The 12,261-nt window shown below is 41.0% G+C and overlaps 1 protein-coding gene across 2 annotated transcripts in view; it reads right to left on the bottom strand.

The window, feature by feature from the left end:
- Window positions 1-473: 473 nt before the first annotated feature.
- The window catches only part of LOC139471157 (uncharacterized), a 63,501-nt gene continuing 51,713 nt past the window's right edge, over window positions 474-12,261 (bottom strand). For both annotated transcript variants that reach the window (XM_071253424.1, XM_071253425.1), the window contains exons 7-9: window positions 11,705-12,088; window positions 9,702-10,079; window positions 474-8,861 (exon numbers count right to left, since the gene is read on the bottom strand). In XM_071253424.1, the coding sequence (XP_071109525.1) occupies window positions 1,771-8,861; window positions 9,702-10,079; window positions 11,705-12,088 (7,853 nt within the window). In that variant the 3' untranslated portion in view covers window positions 474-1,770. The remainder of the gene's footprint in view (window positions 8,862-9,701; window positions 10,080-11,704; window positions 12,089-12,261) is intronic.

Below are 12,261 nucleotides of genomic sequence, written 5' to 3' on the forward strand. Positions count from 1 at the left end.
GATAAAAATTGTTACACTGACGTCAAGCTGGAGTATATCTGGTTTCATCCAATTACCTGGATGCTAAGTGTTATCTACCGAATTCGATGTAATAAGCGCCCTGGGCGCTCTCAAAATTAGAAATAGTGGGCCTCTTTTTAAAATATAATTTTGGTGAAAGAATTGAAAATCGTAAATTTCGTGGTTTATGCCGACATCCTGAAATGATACACACAGAAAAGTCTATGCGTATTATACACGACATATATTTTTCCAGAATTTAATTGCCCGTAATCAAGGGTGCATATAACACATGATTGTGTATTATACACGAATAAATAAGTCTTGTGTACATTGATCAATCGAAAGGGTGCTAATTTGGATTGTTCACTAGCCAATGTATTAGCAAATATTGCCGTGGGCGCTTATTAGAGTGGGGTGCTTATTACATCAAATACGGTATTACCTGGTGTTAATGTTAATTGGCTGCTTATCACAACATGTCATGCATATATACCTCTCATCACTTGGTTGTAGTCCATCCAGCTTCGAAACAGTATAAGAATGTACATCAAAGCATTGCTGAATACAATAAATCAGAAGTTGTTATTCTATAGTTTTACGTTTTCTTATATTCTCGTTTATACAGGGTTCCAACAATGCAAGCAAACAATTCATTTTTACACAATCCTTTCCATGGGCACTAAATGTCCTATTCATCGCACAAGCCAAGGATTCATTTATACAGGGTTCCAACAAATGCAAGCAATGTTCATTCAAAATTTTCTTTTTTACAGATTCCCTTCCATGGGCACTATATGTCCTATTCATTGCACAAACCAAGGATTCATTTATACAGGGTTCCAACAAATGCAAGCAATTCAAAAATTTCATTATTGCAGAATCCTTTCCATGGGCACTAAATGTCCTATTCATCGCACAAGCCAAGAATCCGTTTATACAGGGTTCCAACAAATGCAAGCAATGTTCATTCAAAATATCATTCTTCCAAAATCCTGTCTATGGCCACTTAATGCTATGTTCACAGCACAATCCGAGGATCTATTGACACAAGATCCCCCACAAGTCATGCTCATTCAAAATATTCTTACACAATGCTTGTTAAGCGCATGCTATATTCATGGCATAAGCCAATGACCCATTTAAACAGGGTTCTTACAAATACATGTAATGCGAAATAAAAAAATAATCTTACAAACACCTTTTGATACCCATAAACATTCCAACCTTCCTGGCTGCAGCCATTGATCCATATATACAGTGTCCAGTTCTTTCATTCATATCTAGGCAGATCACTACAAATGTAAAGTTGTCACTTGTTTGATGTTATCAAACGGTCCCCTCAACCAATCTTGTCTTAACACACACCCATCATCACAGAAATGGCTGGATAACATTGTATTACTATCATAGTTCCAATTAGCTCCTCTCTTCAGGGTCTTCAACATATTTACCAATGTTGAAACAGTGGATGAGATTGCCCAAATGACATTAATCACGAGACATTTCTTTGTTTTTTAGAAAAGTATAACATTCACTTTCTATATGACACCATATTTTACAACTGTGCCAAACTTCAACTTTCCATCTTCGGAACCCTGGATTTGGTCACACTGATGAGTCCACTTCGCCAGAAAACACATGAAATATATCACCTTTGAGATTAAATCAAATATTCTCCATGGATTAACATCTAATCATGACATGAAAACCACACTCGGAGGAATAACTCGACACACTTGGATGATGAAATATTCTTGAGCTGCTTTGTTACCGACTAATATCGGATTCAGACCCAAACTCAGACACCTTATTCACTAGGTTTGGATTCTCGATGACACACTTTAATCTCGGCTTGGGTCTTTTCCTTGCCAGTACCTCTTCAGAATCATCAGAATCAAACAGAAATTCAGGGTCTTCTTCACACAGCAAGGACGAGTTAAGACCCGTCCTCCGCTTCTTTGGCTGACCTTTACCCGAGGGTGAAGCTTTGTCAGTCTCTGATACCTGTACATTTTTCTTCACAGACACAGTTTTATCAGTCTTTTGGCACTTAGTTGGTGTTTTCTTGACATTTCCAGCCTTTTGGGCTCCCTTTTTGGAACCCCCAGACTCAGGTGAAACCTTCTTAGGTGTAACCTTGACCTTTACAGGGGTCTTTTTCGGAGTTGTTTTACCTTTTGAAGTAGTGTTACTTTCTGTATTGGCACCAGTATGAGTAGTACATGTTTCTGATGATTTCTTTGAAGTTGTCTTGGTTGGAGTCTTCACTACAGTGGGAAGACTCCCAATCTCTACAGATGAATTAGGCACAGCAGTGGCTCTTTTATTTTTCTTTGGCGTTTTCTTTGTAGATTTTTCCAAAGAATCAATTTCTACATGATCACTCAAACTCACTTCAGTCTTTAGGCTCATTGTCTTTGTCTTGCAAGGGGACTTTTGAATCTTTCTTGGAGTCTTAACCTTGGCAGTTTTCAGAGGAGAAGGTGATTCTGTTGCACTAGCACTGCCGTCCTTTGCACACCTATTGGGGGACTGTTTCACCGTTTTCTGGGGAGGAGAGTCCTGCTTTGTCTTCTTTGGTGAAATGTTTATTGGTTTCTCGTTAACAATCTGTATTATTGGTGTGTTAATGATTGAAGGCTTGCTTTGTGGAAACACTGTTATCAGAGTAACTGTACCACCATCAAGAACATCCTTATTCTTAGTCATATTCATAGGCGATGCTGTTTTGATGGCCAATGCAGGCTTCATTACTATATCACTGACTTGAGCTAGCTTCAAGTCACCCATAACTGGGGCAATTTTCACTGGCTCTGACTTTCCAACCTGAGCTTTCTTCTTCTTTGTGGGAGAACCCAAAGCACTACCAATCAAGGATGATTCAGTTTGTTTAGAGACAGTGCCACCATCGCCAATAAGACCCAATTTCATCATTCGGTTTTTCTTCTTCTTGAGCAGAACCTCTTCAAGGGGAACCTTCCTCACATACTTCCTCTTCTTCTTTTCTGGACTCGACCCTGGAGTTCCTGATCCTTCACTTGTGGCAGGGATTTCACCTTCAGATTTGACAGGACTTAAAATGATTGCTCCTCCATCTTCAGGTCCTGATGATGACTTCGGAACATTTATAGGTTCCACAGAGTCCTGAACACAACCAGATCCTTCAGGTTCCTCATCTTTTCCATTATCTTCAGATTCATGAATACTTCCAACACCTTCTGTTTCTTTGGCTGGTGGAGGAACATGTGTGGCTTCAGGTTCATCATGGACAGGTTCACTGATAATTATCTTGATGTTCTTCTTCCTTGGACTAGAAACTTCAAGTTGTATCTTTGGCTCTTCAGTTGGAACATCTGTTGCCTCTTCTTTCACTGTACTACTTGCTTTCTTCTTTACTTTTCGTGGACTCTCAGGTTTGGCACTCTCAGGTTTAGCACTAGAAGGAATGTCTTTTTTTGAGTCTACATCAACTTCTTTGCCAGATGCAGCATTCCCTTTTTTAACATCTTTCACATTTTCCTCTTCTGTTTTTCCTTCTTCAGGAACAGCTTCCTTAGTTTCTTCTTCCTCCTCCTCTTCTGAATCGTCTTCCTCACCATGGCCAGCAGGAAGTAACTCGTCCATCCAGTCTACTTCAGGATTCCACAACATTGGATCAACCAGTTCCCCCTCAACCTCATCCTTATCATCAGGCTTCCTCTTCTTCACATAAGTCCAGCAATGCCTCTTGCGTCTATTCTTCCTCTTCATCCCTCTTGGCCAGCCTCCTCTCTTCCTCCTTCCATCATTCTCATCCACCTCTGTTTCCTTGCTCTCCAATTTGGCCATTTCAAGTTTCTTAATTAACTTCAGAAGGTCTTCTTCATCTTGAAAATCATCTGCCCCAAGAAGACCTTTCTGCTGACGAGACTTCCGTATCGAACAGAATGCTCTATAATGATTAGCAAGACTCTTGAGGTATGTAAAATGTTTGGAACAGTATCTACAGGTATGTCTTGGTTTCTGAGCCATGTCCTCAAGTAAAGAGCTCTGAACTGGTCTCAGACTTTGAAGTTTGTCTCTCCCTGAACACTTCTTTGCATGCCTCTCAAGCAGGGACAGGGTCTTGAAAGTGTTTTCACATCCACGGCACTGGTGCTTTTCCAGAACGTCAGTCATCTCTCTTCTGCGAATGTGATTGTGAGGATTGTACAGCAGTTCATAGTTCCTTCTCTTCCTATTCTTTGGGCTATCAATAATACCATCAAGCCTCTTCTTACGACCTAGTATTCCCCTTGGTCTACCTGGTCTTCTCGGGGCCGCAACAACTACTGGAGCTGGTGTTCCTTCAGCTTCAGTTGTCTTGGACTTCATTGCCTCCAGCAACTGCTTTCTTATCTTTCGTCTGTACTTTCTCCTCTTAGAGGCAAGTGTTTCATAATTTTTCGGATCACAGTTAATGATGTGGACATGGAGTCTGTGTATATGCTTAAATGTAGAGCCACATCTGGTACATGTAAACAAATCCAGATTGCGACAATCTTCAGAAAATGGTTGTGAAGATGCAAGAAGTCCAAAATTGCATGGCCATGTGTAAAACAACAGATCAATGTCATTGCCATTCTCTATCTCAATGTAGCTGAAATCTATTGAAGGATGCTTCTTGAAGTGATGCCTCAACAGAGCATCGGTCATCAAGAAATGCTTCTTACAAACTCCGCAAATGTAATTCACTGGACCATGGCTCCCGAAGGAGATGGTGTTGAAGGAAGCACTAGGTACTGGGCTGAGCTGGAGATTGGGCTTGCATCGGATTACTTTTCCCTGAGGAGGTATCTCTTCTTCCTTGTGATCATCATCCGAAATGTTGACTGTCAAGCTGTCAAGGCTCTCTTTGTCCCATCTGATCAGCTGGAGATGCCTCAAAATACTTGTTGGTGATTTCAGGTGGTCATTATAAGCGGTCATCACAAAATCATTAAGGCCAGGGGTATCTTTTGGTTCACTGGATGAAAATTTCACTTCATCTTCAGACACAGGACAAACACTGTTGATGATATCTGAAAGAATGTGGGATGCTATTTGCGAACTATCCTCTTCGTGTCCATCATCATAATCTTCATAGTAGGGTACTAACACAGGGGGTATCTCTATCTTAATACTCTCCATACATGAAGTAATCTTGTTGTTGTTTCCCTCTAACAATGGACTAGTGTCAGATGTGATGTTATTTGAGGCAACCTCACACAGGATGGACTCAACAGCATCTTCAATATCTCTATCCACTCCGGTTGATTCCTCTGGTTCTGTCTTTACCATCCCTACATGACCATCAAAGCTGGCCTCCATCTTTAAGTTTACATTTTTCACAGAACTACTTTGAACCAATTCCTGCTCAATGACTGTTTTGTTGTTTGAGGCTACCGCAGCAGGATGGGTGAAAACTTTCTGGATGACATCCCTGAGGACAACATGCTTGATCCACATCTTCACATCTGCTTCACCATCAATACTAGCAACAGAAGGTGATTCAGACATTGTCCAGTCACTTTGTTTAACCTCAACAAGACCAATCTTGGCACTGAATTCTGCATAGCTATCAATGTTACTTTGTTCCTCAGTTTCACGAACACAGTCACCCGCCTTAGGTTGTGGACTTTCATTACAGGACGAGGCAACAAGAGGTACAGATGAATCCGTTTGTCTTTCAAGCACACAAGTTTTCGTCTTACGACAGCTAGTTTTTGTTTCGTCAGTGGCACACACACATTCCTTTCTTTCATCCAGGACATCCACCTCAACTTTCTGTGGCTTTTCCTTGTAGCAATTCCATTCTCGACCATCAGGATCACATTCTGATGCAGTTCCTTGACCAACACTGTCAGACCTATCATTAGTCATACTACATGGTTTATCATTACTTGAAACATGCTCCAACACAGGGCAAGATTTTTCCTCAAGAACAAGTGAATCACAGTGACTTGGTTGTGAGTAGTTGTGCGCGTCCATTGTAAGTTTTGAATGAAAAATATCCTGAGTCAAAGGTTCTGACACAGTACTGTCACTTTGTATCACATGGGTTGCATCTGTAAGTGGAACAGATGTTATAGGCACTGTTTCTGTAGTGGCAGGGGTAATTGGAATACTGATGTTATTTGTCACAAACACTTTTGATTCACAAGGGAAGGAATCTACAGAACTGGTGGAATCGCTTCTTGCTTTGTCAACAGAACTCATACCACTCGGCTGAGATTCTTCAACTGAGGAATCACTTCTGGTTTTGTCAGGTAGAAGAGAAGAGTTATTTATTTCTTTTTCAGAATCCCCAACTGAAGACTCCTTTCCATAAGCCACACTTATGGTAGAAACTTTTCCTGTTTCATCAACACCAATGGAAAAATCTTTTACCAATTCCTCAACACCAATGGAAGAATTGTTTCCAGATTTCTCTACATCAATACATAAATCTTTTCCTGTTTTCCCAACACCAACAGAGGGATCTTTCACCAAATCCTCATCATCAACAGGAGAATCATCAGATCTATGAACATGATATAAAGAATCTCCTCTTGATTCATCAACCTGAATAGAATGAACCCTTTTAGACTTTTCACCAGAAGAACCACCTCCACATTTGTCAGCACCATCTGAAACTTCCTCACAGCAGTCATCAACTGAAGAATCCATCCCAGGATTACTTCTTTCTGACGACCTATTCCTTGATTCAGTGATACAGAACAGTTCAACACCCTTCTGCTGATCTGGCATGCATTCTTTCACAAGGTTCTTCTCACTACCATCTTCCAAGCCACTAGAAGTGTCCGATGTTGTGGCCAATGAACCTGTGATGTCTTCTTTCCCAGGTCTTTCACAAGGCTCTGTAGTAGATATCGTATCACCTTTCTGTACCAATTCAGCAGCGTCTATTGACACAGTACTAGCACATGCACATGTAGAACCTGCAGTCACAGATTCTATGTTCATTTGAGGCGACTCTATCAGTGGTGCCTCATCCTGAGGAACATCTACACTAGCATTCTGAACAGAATCTGTGTCATTTTGTTGTGACTTTGCACACTGTTCAATCATTTCATTCATACATTCTTCAATTTCATAGTCAATTTCATCAGGAATGGTATAAGGCATAACTTCACCATTTGAACATACATCATTGTGATCAATTTTTATGTTTTCCTTTTCATCATCCTCACAAACAATGCACCTTTCTTTTTCAGGCTGTTCGCCATCAGATACAATATCTATCAGCACAGATGTATCAGTACGAGAAACAAATTGAGTCTGCGTGTCAACTTTCGGTGTGTGTTGCTGTAAATTATTCTGGCTTTCAGGTCCGCTATCGTCTTGCGTAGCATTAGATTCAGTTTCCTGTTGGGCAGTGACTGCATCCTTTTCAATTTTTGACACAGATTCGTGATCCGAACCACCATCATTTTCTGGTTTAGGTTCCGATTCAAAAACTAAACTTCTGTCCTTTCCTGATTTTGTGTCCATATAAACATCCTTTTCAGCCACTGACCCAACTTCAGGAATCAATTTACTGCACTTTTCAATATTAGGCTTCACTTCAAGAACTGAACTACCACATTTTTTCTCATTTATCCCTGGAACAAAATGACAGTCCTTGTCAGTCATGGAATCTGAACCAGAAACTAAATCAGCCTTTTCAGTCTTAACCACTGATTTTTTATCACCATTATCACAAGTCTTAGACTCTGACTTGAGTTGTGGTGAACTTCCGATGCTGTTAAAACCCCCATCTTCTACAACAGACATGTTCTCTTCTAGTTGAACAGCCTTAGACTGAGCCTCATCATCCACCGACTTTCGTTCTGGGATACTGAGGTTACTGTTTTCATCTCCAGTTTCCTTGTTCTCAACCTCAAAGGATGCATCGCTACTGCTTCGACTTCTTCTCAGTCTTCTGGCAGCACGTTCATCTCGGAAACCAATCTTATCATAAATACTAAGGAGATCCTCCTCAATGTCATATCCCACAATGCCCTGCCAGGGTGTGTACGATTTGGGGAAGTTGTATTTCGACCAGTCTAGCTGAGGTTGTTCCTCCGAGGCAACGGTATACACAGACTGGTAATCTGGAATTCTCACATGCTTCTCATAATTGGTCAAAGCTTCTTGTTTACCATCAATGTAATTGTCCAAATTGGTTGCAATGTTGTCAGCTATGCTTGCATAGAACTCAGCAGGGGTTATAGGAATATAATCATTGACCACCACACAGTCTTGCAGCCTTGCAGCAATCCTTTGACGTGTCACTGTGGGCATGCCATATTTCTTGACCCTATGAGCTAGCCTCTTGTGTCTGCACATGTTCACGTAACTGTTAAACTTCTTCTTGCAAAGAATGCAGGCAAAATGCAACCTGGCTTTCTTCTTTAACTCTTTCGTGATTTGAATCTCTTCTTCCCACGGATCTTCCTCCTCGGCTTCCTGGGAAATCTTTTCAAGACGTGCAGACTCAAATTCCTGACTTTGTGTGCTTTCATTGTCGACATCCTGCTCCTGCTTCACCTCTACAACATCTTCCGTTTTTACCTCAGCATTCTCAGTTCTGAGCATCAACTCGAGTTCTGACTTGACCTTCTTCTTCCTCTTCCTCTTCAACCTCTTCCCATCAGGCCCGATGATGATGTCTGGCTTGTTCTTGATGAGCACTCCATTCACCATACCCTCTGGGTGCTCGGCGTTGAGGTGCTTGCGGAGACTGGCCGGATGTGGGAACTTCTTGAAGCAGAAGCGGCAGGAGAAGGTCCTCCCAAAATGGTACTGGAGATGCATCTTCATGTTGGCTTCACTTGGGAAAGCCTTACCACACACTCTGCAGGAGTAGGGCTTCTCAGCTGGAAGGAAACAGAAAAGTTAACATTAGCGATAACAAGACATAATATCAATGGTGAGGTACTAAAATGTTTCTTTTACTGTGTGAGTGAGTGATTGAGTGAGTTTGGGTTTAACGCCGCATTTAACAGTATTCCAGTTATATCACGTCGTGTCAGCTTAATGTGAGAGGAAAGCCTGAAGTGATGCAGGTCTCAGATGTTTACCACTTCGGTGAAACCCACGAGCATGGTTATGGTGCTGACAAACCTAGAAACATAATCGGGGTGAACCGGGATTCAAACCCACAATCATAGGTTTCTGGTGTGCCCAAGGGACGCAACTCTGCACAGCGAATCGCGATGCCCAAGACGACTGGGCCACTCTTGCCCCCTTCTTTTACTGATAAGGTGGGTGGATTTGTGAGGTATGGGTGGTGGGTGGAAAAGGAATCATAAAATTAATGACATGAAAACTTGATGTGATACTAACAGCGGAAAGTTACACTTTGAAATAACAATGGTGATTAGATGATGAGGATACTGTCACAAATAGGATCAAAACAACCTCCTCAAAGGATGCTTTGATTACTTGACCTTAGAACTGAAGTTATTCTATGTACGTCGAGGATTACATTAAGTGAACATTATAATGCATTACACCACTAGAAACTCAAGACAGCTTTGTGTGCGAATTATCCCGTTTTTGTTTTGACACATCATTATATTTATGCAAGATTAATTTTTTCTCTCATGTCATTGGGGACTGTATGGCACTTTCAATGAATCGCTTCCCTTCCCCTAGCTCCACAACTGCATTGAATTTGTCTACATTTAGCATTTTTCGTGGACGTATGTTCTCACCAGAAGCTTTTTGACTCTCCGCAACAGCAGCCAACTGTTTCACAGGTTTGCCCTCCTCCTTTATATCAGGCACCATCTTCTCCACGTCTGTTTTGTCAGCCGCCTTCTCGGGGAACTTTTCATCGTATGTTTCATTCTTTTTCTGGTGAAAGTTCGGCACCTTGCGGATAACACCCGGTGTCCTGTTAAGATTCTGCTTCATCTGTGCTGTGTGGATGGACCACAGATGTTTCCGGAGGCCAAACGGATGTGGGAATTTCTCCTTGCAGTACCTGCAGCTGAATCTACGGTTGCCATGGAATTGGGCATGCTTCTTCATACTTGCCTCGGAGGAGAAGCGTTTATTGCAGATTGGACAAGGAATTGGCTTATTAGGATCTGTGGAGAAATAAATAAACTTTTCAGATGGAATAACAATTTATATGATAATGTCCATAACATTTTTGCACTCTAGGGCTGGGACGATACACCAACTGCGATTCGATACGTATCATGATACTAGGGCTGGGACGAGTCCAAATTTACTACCCGGGTACCCAACCCCCTATTACCCGATCCGATTGAGAAAAGTTTGACCGTAGTCCTGCAAAATGTGTTTAGATACGCGTATAAAACGATCGGGTTTATACACTGAAGTTGACTGAAGTTTATTTTTATTCAAACATATAAAAGTCAGAAGGTATAGGCGTAGTTGTCAGAAAGAACATTAGTGACTTATAGTGTAACCATAGAGTTCTAGATAATTTTTGTCTTAAACAATATATCACGTGACTAACCACAGGTCTGGGTAGTCCTGTGGGTACCCAAGTACTACTCATTACCCATCCTACCCGAGTTCCCGAGTTACTTGTCCCAGCCCTACATGATACCTTGCTCAGGATCCGATACATATCACGGTACTTGCACATGTTCTAATCAGTGATGAGTAAGGCATCTTTATCATAGGCAGGATGGCCAAATATACCTGGCACTTTGACGATTTACAATAGGCAGTGTCAAGTATGGCCCAATGTATTAAAATATTTACGTTTTCACTACTCATTTTCACTAGTAATGAGTGTTTGGTGTTACATTTATTAAAGAATACATTTAAGGTTAGAATCGATACTTTTAACATAGTGTGCAATTGTGATTGATACTTGTATCGAGAAGTGAAAAATCATGTTCAACCGATGCATCGACCCACTACTACGATACAATATGCAGATTTGTTTTAATTGTTTACATTGTTCTGTTAAAGAAAATCAGCACCATCATGAACAGCAGGTTGCATCATATCAGTTTTAAATATGGCGCCATGGGTGTATTAAGTAGGTATCTTTTCTACATTTAGTACCCCACCCTGTTAGATGAAACAACTATATATATTTTAATGCCAGTGTTCTCAAGCCCATTGAGTTAAAATAATTTTAAACTCCTTAACTGAAATGGGTCGAAATTATTTATGTCTGTTTTGTTGCATGTGTGATTTTTATTAGACTCTAATTTTATACAACTCTTATGGTTAGCATGTTTGCTTGTTTGTTTATTGTGTAACGCCGCACTCAGCAAGCATGAGGGACTGGGGACCTATTCTGATCGGTAATATCCCACAGCAAAATAGGGCTGGGACAATACACCAACAGTGCAATCGATACATATCACGATACGTTGTTCACGATACTTGTATGTGCTATTTTCTGTGTGTAAGACATTTTTTTTGTAGGCAGGATGGCCATATACCTGGCACACTGACGATTAACAGTTGGCAGTGTCAAGTATCACACAATGTATCCAAATAATTACTTTTTCACAACTAAATTTCACTACCAATTAGTGTTTGGTGTCACAGCCATTAAAGTAAACATTTAAGGTATGAATCAATATTTTTTACTTAGTGTGTGACTGTGATTGATACTTGTATTGGGAATTAAAATATGGCGATCCACCGATCCATCGGTGTATCGTCTCACCACTACAGCAAAACTTAATGAGTTTATGGACTGTATATTGAAAGCGCTCACCCATGTTGGCGGAGCTGTGGTCTGCTCCACCAACTTGGCTGCTTCCTGGGGCTGGAGATGCTAGTGCTGCCGCCACCATCTTCTTCTTCATCTTTTTCTTCTTAATGATGTTGACCTTCACTGGCTTCTTAGCAAGCTCTGAAGGTTCCATCCTTACTGGTTTATCTCGCCCAGATTCCATCTGTTTCAGCTGAACGGCCATTTTGGATTCTGAACCTGAGTGCTCCATGCGGACATGTTTCCTGAGTTCTGCGACTGTTGTAAATTTTTCGGAACAGATTCCACAAGCAAAATTCTTGTTGAGGTGAAACTGAAGATGTTTCTTCATGTTTGACTCCTTGGTGAAACCTTTTCCACACACCATACAATTCACTTGCTTGGATTCTGTTCCGAAAAAAAAATCAAACAACATATTACTTTACAAACCTGACTATTAAAAATTATAGCTAAAATGGATAGAATAACATTAAACTGCCCGCATGTTATCAGAAATGAGCGGGCCACTGTAACTTCATAATGCCCTCATATTGCTTGACGACGGGCCATTATCACGCCCG

The sequence above is a fragment of the Haliotis cracherodii genome, unplaced genomic scaffold, assembly GCF_022045235.1.
Source record: "Haliotis cracherodii isolate W230 unplaced genomic scaffold, xgHalCrac1.p SCAF_22, whole genome shotgun sequence".
In the NCBI taxonomy this organism is placed as follows: Eukaryota; Metazoa; Mollusca; class Gastropoda; order Lepetellida; family Haliotidae; genus Haliotis; species Haliotis cracherodii.